The sequence below is a fragment of the Contarinia nasturtii genome, unplaced genomic scaffold (genome assembly GCF_009176525.2).
Source record: "Contarinia nasturtii isolate CC-2019 unplaced genomic scaffold, AAFC_CNas_1.1 Cnas_scaffold_187, whole genome shotgun sequence".
Classification (NCBI taxonomy): Eukaryota; Metazoa; Arthropoda; class Insecta; order Diptera; family Cecidomyiidae; genus Contarinia; species Contarinia nasturtii.
The window spans coordinates 7,723,235-7,743,605 of NW_022197544.1; the positions used below are offsets into that span (position 1 = coordinate 7,723,235).

Sequence of the window (20,371 nt, forward strand, 5' to 3'; positions counted from 1 at the left end):
TTTTTTTTTACATTCACTGAAGAAATGGGAAATTAGAGTTTTTTTTTCTTCTCAAAAGTTTTTAACAATCAAAGAATAATAGTTGAAATAAATCTAACTCAGATGGAATAATTTTAATGTTCGGGTTTTACATTCAATTTGAAATGATTTTTTTCTTTCTTCATTTTTTGTTTAAATTGTTTTCATTTTTAAAATTTCAGATTTTTGTATCTTATTATTATTCTCAGTACCGTTTACTTTTTAAATCGTTTCTCTTCATTTTTTTACGTATCACAAATCTTCGCTGGAGATCTTTCCTTTTTATAAGAAAGTAACTATTTATTTATTCGCTTGTATGTGGCGAAGACATAAACTATTTGTATAATTTCCTGTACTGATTTCAATTTGTTGTATTACTCATTGAAAATGCGAACAAATCAACGATTCTTATTTTGGTGTGTGTGTGTGTGTGTGTGTGTGTGTGTGTGTGTGTGTGTGTGTGTGTGTCTGTATGCACTCCGGCATTATTTTTGCGCCTAATTAAAATGAGAATATAATTAAAGGTGCACAAAATTTATTGTTGTCTAATTAAAAACGAATCGAAAAAAATTGAAAGATGCTCACACAATTGCTGCGGCTGATGTTTGCCATGCATTTTTTGTTGTTGCGCAAAATAAGGGCATTAAATTACCGAATGAGTATTTGAAGAAATATATTTTGCCGACAATATTCATAAAATTAATTTTTTATTAAATTTAATTAATATAAATCATTGTGATGCGATCTCGATCGAATCGAGTGACAGATGATTTGAATCAAAATTTGTTGTTTTTTTTTCAATATGATATTATAAATACGGTGTGGTTGTTGTTTACTTTGTTCAAAAATCAAAATTATTCTATGGGGGATTGGTCTATATGTTAAACAAACTTTCTGTTTTCAATTTAGAGGAGTCAAAGAGAAAACAATAGAGAGATCGATTATGGATCCATGTTTCTTTTTTTCAATTACGATGAAAATAAAAGCCGTTGGTGTTCTCAGTGTTGATCGACTTCGTGGAAGGGGGCGATGGGGTAAGATTTGAATGGGATGATTGATACAGCTCACATCTAATCGATTTCGATGATTTGTGGTGATACACGAGGTGGGGCTTGCCGTGCCGGATTTCCATTCATGTTCATTAGCCTATTTTGTGCCTGCTGAATTAAATGCTGCTGTTGCATATGCTGTTGAAGTATTTAGAACATTTTAAGATGTTAAATTGTGACTATACATATACTGGAAGAACAAATCCAAAATATAAATCACTTACAACCGTACTGTGTTGTGGATTTAAAGGCGGTCGACCACGTCCCGAATACCTAAAGATTATTCATTATTGATAAGTATGTGTGTGTGTGTGTGTGTGTGTGTGTGTGTGGTTGATAAAAAACCAAAACAAAAAGTGTATAACATACGCGGGCATTATATGACCTTGAGGCGTTAGATAGCTTCCTTGAGACGGCGCTGCCATTTCCGTTTGCTGGATGTACAGCAACTCTTGATAAAACTGTGCAAATCACAGAAACATATAAAAATATGCTATAACATGAGAAAAATTCATCCGAACATTTTTGTTCAACTTACCGATGTGTCATTCTTTTCCATCGTTTCGTACAAGTGCTTCAGAAGTATAGGAACTATTTCCGCAATGTTTTGGTTGCCCGGATAAGTGCGGCGTGCTTTTATGTTTAGCAATTGCAACAAAATATCCGTACGAAAACCAAATATATTGTTTGACGTAACTGGACCAGCGCCGGCGGCTGAATGATTCAAAAATTGAAATATTTCAATATTCGCGCATAACTAATTTTTTTTGGTTTTGAATTCTGAGAAATTACCTCGTTGATAAGTTGGATAGCCAACAAAACTTTGTGCAGTAACAGCTGGTCGATTTTTCTCCTCTTCAAATTCTTTCCACGCAGCTTCGATTTCCTCTTTTGACAGTGTTTCTTCCGATTTATTTTCGAGCAATGAATCATGTTCGTGATACTTCCAAATTCGATCTGGATATTTGTGAAGTTGTTCAGCAAACAATCGATCCTTTGGCAATTTCGGTTGGGGACGTTCTTCTTCTGGATCGATATTTTCAATGTTGTACAATTCATTCAAATCGTTCTCTTTATAATGTCGATCGATTTGATGTTCATCGATGACACGCTTTGATATAGCCAACTTGGTGACTTGACGCTCATAAATTTTCTCTTCCATTGTGCCCAATGCTATGAATCGGTAAATGTAGCATGGTTTCTTTTGTCCGAAACGGTATATTCGGAAAATGCTTTGAATCTGACGGGAAAACAAATCAATGAATCAGTAAATCGAATTTAAATAAAATCGTGTTGATGTAAATAGAAAAATAATTAATGACACTCACATCATGCGATGGATTCCATGATGCATCAAATATAATGACCCGATTGGCTGCCACTAAATTAATACCAAGCCCACCAGCACGTGTCGAAATTAAAAAGAGTCTGAAATTCACAATGGTCACCAATAAATATGGAATAAAGTGAATAACAAATGCAACACAACAGACCTTGCTTGCGAGTTGTCTTCGCTGTTGAAACTAATGCAATTGGCATTTCTCGTTTCAATGTTAGTTGATCCATCCAAGCGGAAATAGTCAATGCCACGTGTCCAACTGCCGGTAAAAGAGCCCAGTTTTGCATCTGGATTCGGATTTTGTGTATTTTCATCGATCATTGCCAAAAAATGTTCGATGACATCGAGTGAAAACAAGCTCTGCGAAAAAACAAGTAATTTGTCACCACAAGCTTCACATTCCGCAAGTATTGAGAAAAGCAGCATCAATTTTCCCGAATACTCAATATTATTCAATTCTTCTTCAGGGCACAATGGCATCCACCATTCGGTTGGATTCTCTTCTTTGATTGGCTCAATTGGCTCTTCCTCAACTAGTTTGCCATGATGATGATGATGAAAAAAATAAAGTGTTCGTGTTTTCAATTGTAAATAAATTGATTATATTATACTTACAGTCCTTGGCCGTTGCTCTGGTTCGGCGCACAGCTACGCTATTCGACGCTTGTGACTTTTTGCTATTCGACGGTTTGTCCGAGTGAACCGATTGCACAGATGAATCATTTGATGATGCGTCCGATGAGTCGGATGTACTGTTATCCAAATCGGAATCGTCGTCATCGTCATCGATGAAGTCCTTCAGCGAACCCTCTTCATCATCACTTGCCATGAATTTTTTCTTTTGCGCCATTTGTTCATAGCGATCACTGTTGTATCTTAATACACGAGGATGTGTCCAAATTCGTTGTAGATTTTGGAAGTCTTGGAATAAAATCGATGAACGAGTCTTCCCCGATTCATTTTGTGCCGGTCGATTGGCCATGTAATACTGAAAACGAATAAATATTTCATTCACAAAATCGTTCGCACAAATCAATTTGTTACCTTGTACAAATCCACTTGAAGTTTGGTCATTCGAATATAAAGCACGTATTCTTGTTTTGGTGGAAGGAAGGGTGCAAGCACCGAGTAATCTCGTCTCTGTACGCATCCGTCGAGCAATTTGTGGAGAATGTGCGATCGACGCTTCATCATTTGTATATCAAACGGTGTTGAATCGGTATATTGACCATTGGTGATTGGATTTACAAAACGATTCAAATACTCGTTGTATTTACCAAGTAAATTAGGCTTTACGAATTGCACCATACAATAATATTCATTGAGATTATTTTGAAGCGGCGTACCTAAGGAGAGAATCACAAAAGAAAAGAATAAAATTTAAAATAATCGATAAGTAATCGGAAACTAATCGAAAAATAATCGTAAAACAATCAATAATAATTAATAAGTAATTTTTAAGTGATTTGCCCGAAGCGGCGTACCAGTTAACACAATGCGACGCAATGTTCGAATACGATTCACCGCTTTGCTCAACGATGTTTTGGCATTTTTCAATAAATGACCCTCATCGCACACCACCAAATCTGGTCCCGGTTGAATTAAACCTTCTTGAAAGATGGTTTTTGCTTTCTTCGGAATTCGATTACTTTCGTTCGATAAATTTCGAAACATATCGTACCCCAAAATAAGTACACCACCATCGTTGTGCCATTCGCTGATTCGATATGCACGTTCTGCATTTTGTTTGTATCTAATTGTCAGTCACACAAAAAAAGAAAAACATTGAATTTGAATGATATTTATGACTAAAGCTAAATGATTCGAGAAAAAAAGCTTACTTGGAAATTTCAAAAATTTCAATGTTTCGATTTTGACTGCAGTGACGTAGCCAAATTTTAAATTCGTTCACCCAGTTCAGAACTGTGCTCACAGGACAAATGATTAACACCTTTTCAACGTTCGTTTTATCACTGTGTGTCAATAGTGTGTGCACCAATGTTACAACTTGTAATGTTTTACCTACAATTATGAAGAAAATCGGATTTTTTTTTTGTTTGTTTGAATCAGCATCAGTGAAGTAAGTATCGCGAAAATATTTTCCAAAGTCAAACTCACCTAAGCCCATACAGTGGGCAAGGATACAGCCACCGCCATGGTTCTCATTGAGTTTTTCAAGCGTTTCAAAACAAGCATCCCACATGAATTTGATACCTTGGCCCTGGTGCGGTTTTAATTTTTTCACCAATTTCTTATCAACCGAAATCAATTCTTGCTTTGTATCAGTATCAAAATCCAACACCAATTTATCAAGCTCACTGATTTCTTCCAATTTGTTATCGTACATTTCATTATACTGTGAAGAATAAAACATAACATTCACACATTTAATTGAATTGCTTTGTCTTTGCTTACGAATTAATTTTTAAACTAACCAATTTCTGTCTGTCTTCAATACGCTTTTTACGCTCGGCCTCACGTTTGGCAGCCTCTTTTGTTTCCTCTTCCAAATCGGCACTTCGTATCATCTTGCGAATATTCTTTCGACCATGCTTCTTCGGCGTGCCCTTGTCCCCGTCATCATCGCTACTGCTCGAATTATTTTTGATTCGCTTGCGACGTTTGTGCTTTGCACTATTTTAAATGAATAAACATTTTTTTTTAAATATGGTTTTATGTTCATAGTCATGAGGAAAATGTTAAAAAGAAACTAATTGCTTTTGTTGAAATTCCAGGAATTCATTGATTGCGAAATGGAATGTATCTGTATAAAATGCGTTCAAACTTACGGTTTTGGATAATCGTCGTCATCGTCATCTTCGCTACTCTTTTTTGTAATTTGGCGTTTTCTTTTGCTTCGAATGTTTGGTTCACTTTCGCTGCTCTTCTCACTTTCCTCGATGTCATCCTCTGAATTTGTCGAGGCGTCAGTCGAGTCGGTGACATCATTTGACGATTTTGGAACGTTCTTTTTCCGCATTTTTTTCTTATTGATGTCGTCGTCGTCGTAGTCGTCGTCGTCCTATAGATTATTAACAAAAATTAAATCAAAATTAGTATTCCGATAAACATTTTTAAAAGCAAAATTTAAAAATAAAATATGAAAACTACAAATTTATTCATATTTAGTTCTGGCTTGATTGACGATACTGTAAATGTGTGATATCTTAAACGCAGACCAGCACGTGGTTGCATCAGAAGAACGAAAATAATATGATTTCCACTGAATTTCATTTTTTTTTTCTCAAAGAAACGGTATTGTATATATATCGGGGAGAATTTCGCCTGCTTTCCAATATACATCCACATACATACATATTCACATGCACACACATTATAGTTTATGCTTATGCTCGAATGTTTGAACCAATTGAACCAATCGATTCCTGATTTTTTTTTTCTCTCACTACGCTTTGGCACATAAATATTTGGATTTTATGAATGTGTTTATATTTATATAAATGCTTACTGAAACGTAATCGTCGTCGTTGTTGTTGTTGCTGTTGCTGTTGCTGTTGTTGGTGTCGTCGCTGTCAGATGAAATATTGTAGTGCAATGGTTTTTGTTTTTGAATTCGTTGCGATCTCTTTTCTTTGTTAGAGTTCTTCGAGTTCTTCGAAGTGGTTGGCATACAATCATCGTTTTGCTTCTAAAACAACACGAACAATACACATCATTTTTGTTTCGACTTTTTTTTTCATCGGTTGTTGAGGTATTTGCATAAAATATTGCACAAACGCAACACGAGCGCAGAGCTATTCTCTCTTATCTCAATGCAATAAAAAATGCAACGTGAATAATTCGCATTCATTTGTGTTTACCTGTTTCTTTGTTTGATTTCTTTTCAATTTATTGGCGTTGTCGCTGGTATCGTCGCTTCCATCATTCAATGCGTGTTTAAAATTCGATTTTTTCTACAAGAATATAACGGAACATATCGATGATGATTTTGTATCATTTGAAGAATAAAGAAAATAGAAACAAGATGCAATCATGTGTGTTGTATATATTGTCGTTTGTTGCAGAAAAAAAAAATAAAAGTTTTGATTTTTTTTGGGGCGAAAAAAAAAAAAATATATTTTTTTTTTTTCAGATAAAAAAAAAAAAAAAATGAAAGAAATGTTTTGTTTATGTGTTGTGTGTGTACCTCATTACGATGCGTTTTAACTCTTGACACAATAACCGTTTGATCGTTGTCACGAATTTCGCTAAGATCGTATCGTTTGAGCAAGGGTTCCAAATTTACGGGTAATTTAACTAATTGAATTTTTGACGAATACAAATCATGTTTTTCATTTGGTTTTGATTTATGTGCTTTGGATTTGTGATTTTGACTTGAAACTGAGTCGTTGTCCGATTCATCTTCGGTGCTCTGATTTGTATTTCGTTTGGTATGTCGAGTTTTTGAAAATCGTTTCTTTGAACTTTTTGGCTTCGCGAGTCTTGACAACAATTCATCGCTGCTGCTGCTGCTGCTGCTGCTGTTGTCTGAGCTCAGCTCGATTGGTTTTTTTGATTTATCCTGCTGTTCATCGTTTTGTGTTAACAACTGTGTTAACGGTACTAATTTGATGCGGCCTACTGTGTTTTCAACTTCATTTTCATTATTGATTATCACATTTTGAACATCACAATCCGCTTCTGCATTTGTTTCAATCTCATTTGATTCATCGTGCGGCATTTGATTTGCTTCAACATTTGATGGCAGTAACAATGGATCGCCTGTATCTATTTCTTCGGTGGCTGATGCTACATCAGCATCATGAGCTTCGTCAATGATCATGGACGTTGTATCATTTTTGAGTGCATCAAAATCAACTGGTACGGTACTTGCATTGGAATCATCATCACTTGAGGTAATATTACTTTCAAGGCGTCGATTTCGATGTGATTTTTTTCTAATAGTCGCACCATCATCGCTATCGCTATCCATTTTTGTTCTTTGCTTCGATTTTTTTTGTGTATATCTAAAATAAATCCCGTTCGATTATTTCCTAATCGTGGTGTGTTTATATATCTATTTGACGCTATATGACACGTTTTATTTGGCGCAATTTTAAACACTGGATGCTTTTTTTTCAGCTGCACATATAAACTAGCTTCTGTCAAAAGCGAATACACAGAAACTTGACATATTTTTTTCTCCAATCTAACTGTCTACCTTTCATATATATTTCGTATCGTCTCCAGCTCTCTATTTGACAGTCATTTCAGCGTACCTATTTTTTTACCTCTCTATCTCTTTCACACACACTCTCTTTTATTTTGGCATTCAGCTTTACTTCGTTTTTGTATTATTCAGTATCGCAATAACAAAAAAATCGTTTCACACATTCAAATGTACGGTTTTTTCCCTATTTATGTGCCGTTGAAATAGATATGATTTTTCTAACAACAAAAAACCAACAATTTAACAAAAAATTGAGTTTACTATAAAACGAAAGTTATAAAGGTATCTAATGCAAAACAATGTCTTACACAATATACAAGAAATAGAAGATGTTAAACAAAACGGTGTTTGTTTCGAGATCTCTAATGCTGAATTCAATGTTTGCTGGGCTTTTTTTTAAATAAAGAAGACGACAATCGCGATTAATTCACCGATTTCAATTGACCACTTGAATTCATTTCACAGACTTTATGTACAACACTCAATTCGGACCGGATGATGGATTGTTAACGAATTTTAAAACTGGAAAAAGAAAATCAAAAAATAAAATCTTTTTTGGATTTATCACAAATCGAATTCGAAGAGAACGACGACAAACGAAAATGTCTGAATCTTTCAGATGAATTTTCGAATATATGAGAAGACAGCAGCAGCGGCAGCACAACCACGGTGTATATGTGCTTCATCATAGAAAATGGTATGCCTCACCATTCCATATACACGTACCGATGCACACAGTTTTGAATGTCGTTTTTTTGTTTTCTATTTCTATCCCATTCGTGCTCACGACATTCATCGATAGCCATTGCACAATGTTTGAATGTTCGTTCACAGTTTAAGAGCCAACACTACTACTCTGACGCAACGTAGAATTCGAAAAGTCGTTTTGTGTGTGGCGTATAGCAACCGAACTAACACACGTACGTGAAGAGAGAAAGAGCAAAAAAGAGCAAAAGAATACAGCAGCAAAAAGCATATTCGAAAAGAAGATGAGAGCAACAAAAAAAAACTAACACAGCCAGCATACATACATATTTAGTGAAGTTAGTTGTCGTTCGTACATTCGTAAGTTAAAAATCGACACATAAATAAAAACAATGAAAATTAAATGAACAATGAACAGAATAGCACAGAAAAAATGCACCACACATACACAACATCAGCTTTTGAAAACTCAAGCCATTTCCATACAATCTTCATTACGAAAAACGTCCACAAAATTATAATTCCAACATCACGTTGGCTAAACTCCTTCACTTCTCTTTCTCTCTCATTTAAAATTTAAAAAACAATTTTTTTTTATTTTGGATGAAAATAATGAATTCCGACGTTTTTCACGAAATAAGTTTTCTCTACTTACAACTCGGCCTGAAATTCCGTCGAGTGCAGCGTTCAAGTATTTCTCAAAATGTAATTTTCTAATGAATTTTTATTTTTCCTTATGTTTGACACTAGCCTGTTTCAGTCGCTATGCGAAGTGCATACTAACGCAGCATTTAGCTTTTCACTTTGGTCATGGCTCTTTTCTATCGCATATACATTTCACAACATAGTACAGAAGAAGCAATGGCAGCAGAAAAAAAAACCACAGCGAATAAAAACGAGAACAAAAAAAAAGTGACATACAGGAAAAAACCAAATGAAAAAAAAAGACACAAGCCCGAATGAAATTCGAATATGGAGAATGAATGTGTTGACGCAAGTCAATTTTGTTGGACAATTTACTGAATGACAATTGACATTATTCCAGGGAATTTATGAAAAATTGCCAATCAATTGAATATATGTAGTCAACTGCATTCGGATATCATTTACATTTGCCGCACTATTACGGATTACATGAGCACAAAATTTTCCGAACCGAACGGCCAATTCCAATTTCGTAAACATTTTTCGTGTACGCTGTACATTTTCGAGATCAGCTGTGGCACTTGCAATCGAATTCGAACTTCGGTAACAATTTTCGAGTTATGTCAAACAATGCTCCCCTCTCACCAATTTGATTAAACTGGAAATTCGAAAACCAAGCAAATATTCACACATATACACACGCACAACAAGCCATTCCAAATGTCAAGTAGTTCGGCACTATTGTTTACATCTCTTCAATGAAGAAATCTTTTTAGTGAAAAATGGTTTTCTTTGCATTTTTAATAAAAGAATAACTGGAATTGATTTGAACTGACGCATTTTTAGGCTGTGCTTTAAATTATTTCGAATCAAGATTGCTATTTGCAGTAAATGCTATTTGATTTTTTTCCTCTTCGGACGCGGCATTATTCTTTTGTGCATGTCTCTTCCAATCTATTTTCTAAAGCAATAGAACTTATTCGTAATATTCGATTCCAAATATGATACTTTTCAAACTTCTCGATTTTCTTAATCTTTCGATCTTATTTTTCATTCATGAACTTATGTGAAACTCTTATTATTCAAATAATAACTTGCTGTCAAACTCACATTTTGTACGTAGCTCCTTAATTATTGAGAATTGGCAACATTTGGTGTTGCTGGATGCAAACCATTGTCATATTCGTAAAGTTTGACATTTTTTTAGCACGAACGTCCTCAGATGGTTTTGTCATACGACCGCTATTTGTATTGTTTACAGTGACATGTAAATTCCGTCTCAGCCAAAAAATGAAATTAACGAAAGAAAATTTTCGTGCAATTATTTATCACAACTTTCGACGAGGATTATCTAAACAACAGTGTGTCAATGAACTTAAAATTTTATATGGCGATGAAGCACCATCTCAGGCCACTGTATATCGCTGGTTTATAGAATTCAATCATGGTCGTTGTTCGCTCAAAGACGAGCCCCATGAAGGTCGTCCAAAATCGGTTGCTGTGCCAGAAACTATCGATGCAGTGCGTGAACTAATAATCGAAGATCGTCATGTGACATACCGTGAGATTGAGGCATCCCTAGGCATTTCAACCCACAGCATACATACAATTTTACATGAACATTTAGCCGTGAAAAAGATTTGCTCGCGTTGGATCCCACATAAATTGACCGATGATCAGCTCGTGTGAATTGGTGTAAAGAAATGCTCAACAAATACAATCGAGGTGCATCAAAAGACATTTATAATATCGTCACATGTGTCGAATCATGGATCTATGGATATGAGCCCGAAAGTAAACAGCAGTCAACTGTATGGGTGTTCCAAAGTGAAGATAACCCAACAAAAGTTGTTCGAGCAAGAAGCACTTCGAAGCAAATGGTCGCCTGTTTTTTCGAGAGAAATGGTCATGTGGCAACAGTTCCACTAGAGGATCGTAAGACCGTCAATTCTGATTGGTATACCACCATTTGTTTGCCCGAAGTGTTTGGTGAAATAAGAAAAAACAACCGCCATCGCAAAATAATTCTTCATCACGATAATGCGAGCTCTCACACATCTCATCAAACAACTGAATATTTGACCACTCAAAACATCGAATTGATAGGTCATCCGCCGTACAGTCCTGACTTGGCACCCAACGATTTCTTTTTATTCCCGAGCGTGAAGAATAAACTACGTGGTGAACGATTTTCAACACCACAAGAAGCAGTTAATGCGTTCAAAACACACGTTTTGGAGATATCTCTTTCGGAGTGGCATAACTGCTACGACAAATGGTTTCATCGAATGCAAAAGTGTATCGATCATCATGGCGAATATTTTGAAAAGCAATAAAGTCATTTTCAGAAATTGTTCAATGCATTTTCATAATTTTTCTCAATAATTAAGGAGCTACCCTCGTATAACATTGCCTGGGAAATATTGAAAAAAGTCTCTGTTCAATTTGAAATTTGTGACAATCGTGCGTGAGTTGGCACACGAAAATGGTAGCGGCAAAAAAAGAAAGTATGTAAAAAAAAGAAAGTATGTAAAAAAAGAATTAAAATTTTAAAATAAAAAAGTACTTGTTTGAAATCGGTTTGTTGTAATTAGCATTTAAAAAAATATCAATTTTAAAACTGAACGCGTGAATGAATGGCATTCATCGCAATGGTGCTTCGGTATTGTCGACATTTTGTCTTTTTCTTGTGTGCAGGTTATTTCACGAAATTGTTGTGTTCCGTTCGTGGTTTCGGAGAGTAAGTGAGTGAGTGTGTATGTATTGTAATGTAAGCAAAATATGTTCATTGAATGCCGAAGTCAAACGCGCTACTATGAATGTGACGTCTAAAATCGAAGTGAGCATAGTGCTCTCACAAACACAGATGAACGCATGTAATGTCAATCGTGTTTGAGTAAATGAATTACAATGCGTTTAGGCAAAACAGCTGAGTGCCGCCGATTAGCTTATACACATAGATCGTTACACACATACATACAACGAAGGTCGTTGATGTTACTGTTGAATGCGTGAATTTTCAATGGATTGTTGTGCGTTTCATTCTTTCGACATTTTATTCTCTATCATCTATCTCTGTCATATTGTTCGGGTTCGTATGTTTGAAAAATTGTTCATCTGTCAATGTTCGTATAGTACATTGCGTTCACTCACTTACTCACTCACTCACTTTGTCTCTCGCGTGAAGACATCATCACCAGAAGTAAGTTGTGTGGAATGAAAGACAGAAGAAAAAAAGAGCAGTACCATTAACAGCAAACCGTAGAAGAACAAAGACGAAAGAGAACACAAAAAAGAGAGTATCCGAGAGAAAAAAAATCAATTTGTGTATATTCCATTCCGTACACAGAGCGACAGAGAGAAAGAGAGACAGCGAGCAAAAGGTTCATCTGAGTACATATTATTTCTTACTTTATTTTCTATGTATTTCGTATACATATGAGCGAAAAACCAGCAAAATAACTTTTTTTCTTCTCTTTGCGACGACGGAAACTAAAAAGTGTGTGAATTGAGTGTATATGTGTGTTGTCTACGAAAAAGGGACGAATGAGTATAAAAAAAAAACATTTTTTTCCGACACGATAAAAGGAAAGGTCCACCAAAGAACTGAACTGATCAAAGCATACTAAACGCTGATTTTGGAGAGAGAAAATATCATCCATCGCCTTTTTGTTCGCTTTTTTGAACAACAAGGTGAATTGAATGAACGAGGACATCGAAAACGAAGCAACCAAAACGACAAATTAGTTCTAAGAATCACATTAAAATTTCGATTGAAAGACATATATTGTGAGGCAAATAAAAATCGAAGAAAATTCAAAACCAGACACACCAGATACGGAGAAATTATGAACGCTTCGTGCGAACATTTTAGCGAGTATATCAAAGAACTAGGACCAAATGCTTTCAATGTCATTCACGGGATATTTAGTTCCAGCATATCACAAGAGGCTCGACGACAAAAGGTAAGTTTACATGGATCGCAACTATTCGAATACAAGAATGAATGTGAGGAAGTAATACTGAGTGCCTGAAAAAAAATAATTCAAAGACAGAGTCGCACTTGAATTACTCGAATTTTTAATTCATATGCCCTCACAAAACGAAACAATCTTATCAAGATCAATTATTATCGAGCATAGTCGCCAAGTGTGTTTTTCTCAATGAGGTCGAGATATGTGTCAATGAACGTTTTTTTTTTCACTTTTCATTTTCTTAGGCGATGCTATGCGTGTGCCACACATGCGGCGGCTCTGGTCCTCAGCTCTATTCATGCTTACACTGTATATATTTCGGTTGCAAAGGCTCACACATAATGGATCATTTGGAGACAAAACGACACAATATTGCACTTGAACTATGTTATGGTATGATATATTGTCATGCGTGCAGAGACTTTGTATACGATCATGAATGTTATGCAATGGCCGAAAAACATTTGCGAAAAGAAGCCAGGTATTTGAATGCAATGTTTTGATTAATATTTTGGTCTTTTGATAATTAAATCCATATCTTTTCATGGTTGATCAACAAAACAAAATAGGAGTTTAAATAAGAGCATTTCATGGCGACCATGGACAACAACTAGCAATAGCATCGATGCACTGTTACAATATCCACGTCGACGACATGTGAGCTCATTGACAACGATCGGTTTGCGTGGATTACTAAATTTGGGCTCGACATGTTTCATGAATTGTATTTTTCAAGCGCTCATTCATACTCCATTACTTCATCGTTATTTTATATCGGAACGTCATGAATGTTCACCAAAAATGTCGGCCCGATGTCTGGTGTGCGAAATATCGCGTCTATTTCAAGAATTTTATTCGGGCAACAAAGGACCAATTTCATTGCATCGTTTATTACATTTAATATGGAATCATGCACGTCATTTAGCCGGCTATGAGCAACAAGATGCGCATGAATTTTTTATTGCCACACTTGATATACTGCATCATCATTGTAAAAATGCACAAACTGTCAGCGAAAAAGAGAAAGACAAACGTGATGGATTGGCTACAAATAATCCAACAAAATGTAGTTGTATCATCGATCAAATATTTACGGGTCGATTACAAAGCGATGTGGTGTGCCAATCTTGTCAAGGTGTATCGACAACCATTGATCCATTTTGGGATATATCACTTGATTTGGGCGAAGAACAGGGATGTGGCCCACCAAAATCACTAATCGATTGTCTTGAACGATTCACACGTGCCGAACATTTGGGTTCAAGTGCAAAAATTAAATGCTCGTCGTGCAAAACGTATCAAGAATCAACGAAACAATTATCAATGCGTACACTACCAATTGTGGCCAGTTTTCATTTAAAACGTTTCGAACATTCCAGTTCAGTGAATAAAAAAATTTCCACATTCATTTCATTTCCGTCCGAATTGGATATGACACCATTTATGGCACAACGGATTGATGATCGAAGCGGTGATTGTCGATATTCATTGTATGCGGTTATTAATCATATCGGTTCGCTTGATATTGGCCATTATACGGCCTACGTTCGACATCACAAAGATGTTTGGGTTAAATGTGATGATCATATTATTACGTTGGCAACATTGAAACAAGTATTAGATAGTGAAGGGTGAGCAAATATTTTAAATTCATCATTGTATTTCATATGCACACAACATTTTATTAATTTCAATCGTTCGAACTTTATTTTCAGATACATGTTGTTTTATCACAAGAAAATTCTGGAGTTCGAGTGAACTTCGTAGAAAAAGAAAGAGAGAGAGACAGACAGACAGACAGACAAACAGAGTTGAGTTGGCGCTTGGTCAAATTCGGAGCACTCTTCTTTTTTATTCTTCTTTTTTTCATTTGTTTTATCTATTTTATCGTCCCTTAAACGTTCTTCTGTTTATTCATTTGTCATCGTAACAACAACTATCAAAACAGCAAAAACCACAACAATATACTACTGCAAAAATTCCTATGTATTTTAGCTAATTTATCTATTTCATCGACGACAATTCTTCCGCTGCTAACTGACTGATAGCAAAGCCACAACCATTTGAGAAAATAAACATATAATACCACGATATGATGTCTACAGTTATTTTGCGAAGTGAAACGCAATAGAACAATACATTCATTAACCAATAGATACAAATGAAAAATTAAACGAGAAAGAGAAATAGAAAAAAATATTGATTTAAAGAGCATTTAATAAAAAATATTTAGAGAGGGAGAGAGAGAGAATGGGGAGAATGAGAGAACGAGAAAGAAAAAAAAATGTTAAGGAAACTACATGTAGCGAGTTTTTGACGTGGTTTTCACCGAATTTCTATATGAACAATTCTTGGCCGCATTTGCAGCGCATCATTCATTACTTTTTAACAATAAAACAATTAAATAATAGTAATACATTTATGATTTTTTTAACTACGAAATTGCACCCATTGCATGCATATGTATGTTACATGAACGAAGAAATTTTTTTTTCATACTTATTTATTTATTTTTTTTTTTTTTCAAATAAATTGTTTACCATTAACTTTTTCTTCATTTCAAAACTCGTTTTTATTGCACTTAATTTCGACGCATCAAATTTAAAAAAATGTTCTGGATGGACAATGTCTTCCTTTTCTGATGCTTGTGGTGCACGAGTAATTAATTTCAATGAAAAGAGGTCGGTATTTTTTATCATTGTCATCATGAATGGTCTTTCTAAGTGATATTGATTTGAAACTATTATGCCAAAACCAATACTTATCTCGTTCAAGTATCCTTGAAATTCTTAAATGGATATGAATATTATTGTTATATTTTACATCAGACATGCCGTAAATAAATGCAACTGTTCTATAATGGAATATTATTGAAAGGTTAGGTTGTAAGAATAAAAGAATGTTCATATTTAGTTGGGAATTGAAATGATCACTTCCCTTTTGCCACAAATTCATTGAAAATTCACTTGTTCTTTCTATCGACTGCTGAAAAGGTCATTTACAAGAGCATAATAAAATAGCTAGGTTAGAAGTTTTTTTTATGGAAAAACATTTCATGCATAAAATACACAAGTCAATGAATAATGCCTTACTAAACATGGATGATCTTATGATAACTTATTGATAAGACTTGATTGTTCCGAAGCTTTTTGCGTTGAAACATTTTGTAAGTAGCTTTGAGATGCCTGTGCTTTGTAACAGTCAAATTGCCTACTTGCATTTTTAATTTAGATTAAATCCAATAGATGGCTTACTAACCGTATTTTTGAATATGGTGAGCAGCGTTTTATTTCATTTATTTACTGAACACGGATGTCTTCAAGTGTAATCACATTACTCATAGGTACTTATTATTAAACCATGCATTTTTTTTAAACGATTGGCTGAAAATATGTAAAAGTTTTTTGAAAGTGCACAAACAAAAATATATGATTGCCCGAGAATGAAAGCGAGACTCCTATTCACATCTTATTTAAATGTAACACCACCATACAAAATATGCTGACTAGCCAGCACTTTTTTCTCGCTTTCATTCCGGGACATTTACATAGTTGTCAATTTTCAGTTTAATTTGGATTTAAATAAGTAAACAGTTGTTAACAGAAACAGTTAAAAAAATCAAGACCACAAATTTCAAATCAAGTCATTTTGAGTGAGAGTAATTAAGATCTTCCTTTAAATTAAGTGTACAACACTATTTCGCTCTATAATTGGACTTGTATCCAAACTTACACTTACAAAGAAAATCTTATGGCCTATTTGATAAGTCGGAATTTGTTCACTTAAAATGATCTGCTTTGCTTTTAAGTAACTTGTTTACGAAACAAATACGACAATCTCTTCTTTTTTTACTTACATCATGAATTTAAATCTATGCATGTTTACAAATTCATTTGATGCGTGGAATTTTGAAATGTCAACAAAATTTCATAAAAGTTTAATAGTGCATTAATACGGTACATATAAAGGAGTCATCGATATAATATTATTTGAACGGGTGTTTGGAATTCAAACCAATTAAATGAAGTAAGGACAGAATCCAATCTACTTTGCACGAACCTTGATGATTTTAATTGAAAGAATGTTTTTCTTTTCATGCTTATTCATTGACTTTCTATAATCAATTCAATTTATTAATTCAAAGGTAAGGTACGAATGTCTTCTCAAATTAATTGAAGTTTGTTTGAAAATATTTCATCTTTGATCGAAGACAAATATGCTTACATGATGATGATTGAAATTTTCTATCGATTTTTTAACTACAAAAGTAATAGTTAGTTAGGTGATGCTTAATGCTTAAATTAATAATTTTACGTTCGAATTTTTTGTTCATTTATAATAGACGGTCTTTAAATGATAATTTTGGTTATCTTCGGCAACAAATAAGTATGGCAAATAATATAACGTGTAATGAACTGTGTGAACATCCTTTTTCTTCTTCATTCAGTTGAAAGGGCATAAGTGTTTTGAAATACTCTGAAACATTGTTCGCATAAAAACACACCTTGAAATGTTTCTTTGTTGAAAATGAAGACCCCATTTGATGGTATTAAATTGGCGATTGACGTTGTTGTTTGTCAGAAAAATGTTTTCGATCATTATATAACTACTTGAAGATGTTTACGATTCAGAGGATTCAAAAACAAATTCTTGTAAAAAGCGTTATTACGTCATGATCGGATTATATGAACTAAAAAGCAACATGGGATACTTAATGTATGTACAATACATTTGTACGTCTGCAGCCTGAGTGAAATCAGTATGGAATTCCTTATATGAATTATTTCGGTTTGAATGATGTTGGTCCATTGAATATGATGGTTTTCAATGTAAAAAGAAGATTTTCAACATCAGACCTGACGACATTATCATCATCCTCAGTGACATACTGATAATATAATGGAGCACACCGTAGTATTAATAATTATAAGTTAACGTATAAATCAAAGCGCCGTGTATTGAAATATAATGTGAAATGAAATATCAGACAAATGAGATGTACGTACACACACATAGATGCATAGAGACAAAAAAAATGTTACGAGCACGAATAAGATAATAAGACGATGTTTGTTATTTTAAGTCCCACCTCCTTTAGTAAATCTTTATTATGTGCATAATATCACCACGGCCTAGAGAGAATGATGAATAGTAAAAAATGCACTTACGTAGCGCGCATCAGGCGTGCTATCTGAAGCAAATGAACGAATAAACATGAAAAACAAAATATATATTTTATAAATTCAGAGAAAGAGAAGAGTGGGAAAATATATAAATCTATCCATATCAATCATGGTCTCGCTTTCTATCTGTTTTCTGATCATTCAGCGTGTCAAAAAGAGAAATTCTTTTCAGTTGAATGTGATCTAGTGTGTTGTTTCAGTACAAAAATTCAAATTTTCGAGACAATAGAGCATATGACCGCCAAAAAAATGCCATTTATGCATGAGAGAAACTGAATACAGAAGCAAAACAAAAGAGCATGAAAAATATATATATAATTACAGGGACCGTTTTGGATCATGCACAATAAGGATGAAGAGAAGAAAAAAAACCGAACCATAGAATGTCCTACGTTCAACCAAAGAGTGAAAGAAACAGTGGAATAAATAGTCGGCTCGTTTTTCATGAGTGTTGCACCATGAATTGCAGTCAAAGTGCATTTTTTCTCTTTCTCTGCTCTCTCGAGAGAGCGTTTACATGTGTGAAAGAAGCATTTTCAAAACATTGGTTTTCATTCTATACCTTTTGTTTTGTTTTTCATCATTTCAAGTTCATGTGTTCATATTTTACTTCTTTCAGTTTTTTTGTTATTCTTCGCTTTTTTTTACTGTTGTATATTCTTAACCTAATAACGCATGTGAAAACACCTAGAACGTTTGCTGTGCAACTATAGATCGATGCCTATTCTATGTGTTCGGTGTTCGGTTGCAGATCAACCTTCAAACTATGTCCGTGCCGATTATGTATTGACACTACGCGCGCCACTTTGTACTTTTACCGCAATATCATTATTATCATTACGTACGTCCCTTATTTTTTTTTTTTTGTTATCTTTCTTTCTTTCTTTGATATTGTGTCTCTTTTTTTTCTCGAGAAAATTCGTCGATGTATTCAGCAGTCTTATTATTTAATTTCATTCTATGTTGTACTCATTGTTATTATTATCTCATTATGCCTGCGATATATGTATATTTTCAAACGATTTTCGTCCAAAAACAACAACATAAAAACGAAAAGAACCATCAATATACTTTGCTCAAACAATAGGTAAATATTTACTTCGCTGATGGTTTTTCATGGACTCGTCTTCAAAAAGAAAAAAAAATCTTTCTCAAGTGTGCGGTTGTCATCTTTCTGATGACAAAAAATACACACACACACTCACGTCCAAGACCCCGAAAAAATGATAGTCGTTGTTCTTTATAGGTTTTTCCCTTTTTTGAATCATTGCGCACTGTCTTTCAGAATTTATAGATAAAGAAACGCAAAGAAGAAAGAGAAAAATCTTAAATCGTACGAGATTATAGACATTATTTCGTCAGATTTAGATACGAACTGCTCTTGTTAATAATCTGTTAATATGTGTATCTTTTTTTATTCTTTGCCGTGTGCATTGCGATATATGTATCTTGTTTGATCTTTTTTGGGAAAATGCCGCTATCAATGAGTGAAAATTGGGGCCTCTCGTATCTAATATATTGGCTCTATTCGATCTATCGCCTTGGCTCGTTCTATACTCGAGATTTGTTACACATGATACGATCGACGGTGCACAAGGTGGCTCTTTTTTGCTTTTACTCTCTTTCTCCCTCTTTCGGCTCTTTTGTACTCTCTCTGCCCAAAATCGTGAGATGTATAATCTATAATTGTCTGTTCATTTCGATCGATAATCAAACAAAAATTCTTTCTAATAAAAAAAAAAACTTGCATTTCAAGATGAAGTTGAGGTGCAAGCACCACTTGTTAGCAATATTCAATATTTCACTTTATAAAAGTGTTTGCCATTTTTACCCTTTTTTAAATAGAAGAATTGCTGAAGATGCATAGAATAGAATACCATCGAATGCAATTTATTTCATCTTTTCCGAAACAAATCCGAAAAAAATACCGTCACATTTCCCGAAAAAGAAGAAGTAGTACACATTGAAGTGTGATTTGGTTTCATTTACACTAGGCTTATACAATTTGAATGCATTTGGCAGGACACAATCAGACGAAAAGAACGAAAGACTTGGAAATTTCCTTTTCGTTCGTTCTACCATTCATTCATTTTCTTTCCATCGGGCACATGCAATGCAACATACAACAGCCGTGCATCAGTGCGTAGAAGCATCGAACAAATGTGCTGTGTGCTGTGTGTATGCCGTCATATGAAGCACAGAGCACACAGACAATATATGTACAACAACCACCAAGCGAAAACCTTCTGTTCTGTATGGGAGAAGAGAGAGACCAGGCTAACAATCGA

The 20,371-nt window shown here is 34.5% G+C and overlaps 2 protein-coding genes across 7 annotated transcripts; one reads left to right on the forward strand and one right to left on the reverse strand.

The window, feature by feature from the left end:
- Positions 1 to 82: 82 nt before the first annotated feature.
- LOC116336713 (transcriptional regulator ATRX homolog) lies at positions 83 to 9,120 on the reverse strand. 3 transcript variants are annotated; one of them, XR_004200728.1, is made up of 18 exons: positions 6,554 to 7,863; positions 6,228 to 6,320; positions 5,876 to 6,055; positions 5,196 to 5,428; positions 4,842 to 5,040; positions 4,525 to 4,762; positions 4,248 to 4,428; positions 3,891 to 4,159; positions 3,451 to 3,752; positions 3,022 to 3,394; positions 2,561 to 2,939; positions 2,396 to 2,495; positions 1,860 to 2,307; positions 1,606 to 1,781; positions 1,437 to 1,528; positions 1,292 to 1,340; positions 604 to 1,205; positions 83 to 515 (listed from the first exon to the last, which is right to left on the reverse strand). XR_004200728.1 is itself a non-coding variant. In XM_031760775.1 (18 exons), the coding sequence occupies exons 2-18, from the start codon at positions 7,337 to 7,339 to the stop codon at positions 1,089 to 1,091; spliced, it is 4,215 nt and encodes a 1,404-aa protein (XP_031616635.1). In that variant the 5' UTR covers positions 7,340 to 7,794; positions 7,885 to 8,254; the 3' UTR covers positions 83 to 1,088. The 3 variants fall into 3 exon arrangements, 2 of the variants coding, with proteins under 2 accessions (XP_031616635.1, XP_031616636.1); XM_031760775.1 differs by adding an exon at positions 7,885 to 8,254 and having other exon boundaries at positions 83 to 1,205; positions 6,554 to 7,794; XM_031760776.1 differs by lacking the exon at positions 6,554 to 7,863 and adding an exon at positions 8,937 to 9,120 and having other exon boundaries at positions 83 to 1,205.
- A 2,812-nt stretch (positions 9,121 to 11,932) lies between these two features.
- Positions 11,933 to 14,991, forward strand: LOC116336586 (ubiquitin carboxyl-terminal hydrolase nonstop). Of its 4 annotated transcripts, none has more exons than XM_031760515.1 (5): positions 11,933 to 12,017; positions 12,114 to 12,891; positions 13,146 to 13,381; positions 13,470 to 14,531; positions 14,616 to 14,991. In XM_031760515.1, the coding sequence occupies exons 2-5, from the start codon at positions 12,775 to 12,777 to the stop codon at positions 14,656 to 14,658; spliced, it is 1,458 nt and encodes a 485-aa protein (XP_031616375.1). In that variant the 5' UTR covers positions 11,933 to 12,017; positions 12,114 to 12,774; the 3' UTR covers positions 14,659 to 14,991. The 4 variants fall into 4 exon arrangements, with proteins under 4 accessions (XP_031616375.1, XP_031616377.1, XP_031616378.1 ...); XM_031760517.1 differs by lacking the exon at positions 11,933 to 12,017 and having other exon boundaries at positions 12,067 to 12,319; positions 12,427 to 12,891; XM_031760518.1 differs by lacking the exon at positions 11,933 to 12,017 and having other exon boundaries at positions 12,067 to 12,309; positions 12,427 to 12,891.
- The last annotated feature ends 5,380 nt before the right edge of the window (positions 14,992 to 20,371 follow it).

Excerpts from the sequence above, each read along its gene's own strand:
- LOC116336713 (XM_031760775.1), bottom strand. The coding sequence starts at position 7,339 with ATGGATAGCGATAGCGATGATGGTGCGACTATTAGAAAAAAATCACAT. Across the intron at positions 4,763-4,841 it reads TTGAAGACAGACAGAAATTG|TATAATGAAATGTACGATAA; the intron begins GTTAGTTTAAAA and ends TATTCTTCACAG. Across the intron at positions 1,529-1,605 it reads TGGAAAAGAATGACACATCG|TTTTATCAAGAGTTGCTGTA; the intron begins GTAAGTTGAACA and ends TGATTTGCACAG.
- LOC116336586 (XM_031760515.1), top strand. The coding sequence starts at position 12,775 with ATGAACGCTTCGTGCGAACATTTTAGCGAGTATATCAAAGAACTAGGA. Across the intron at positions 12,892-13,145 it reads AAGAGGCTCGACGACAAAAG|GCGATGCTATGCGTGTGCCA; the intron begins GTAAGTTTACAT and ends TCATTTTCTTAG. Across the intron at positions 14,532-14,615 it reads CAAGTATTAGATAGTGAAGG|ATACATGTTGTTTTATCACA; the intron begins GTGAGCAAATAT and ends CTTTATTTTCAG.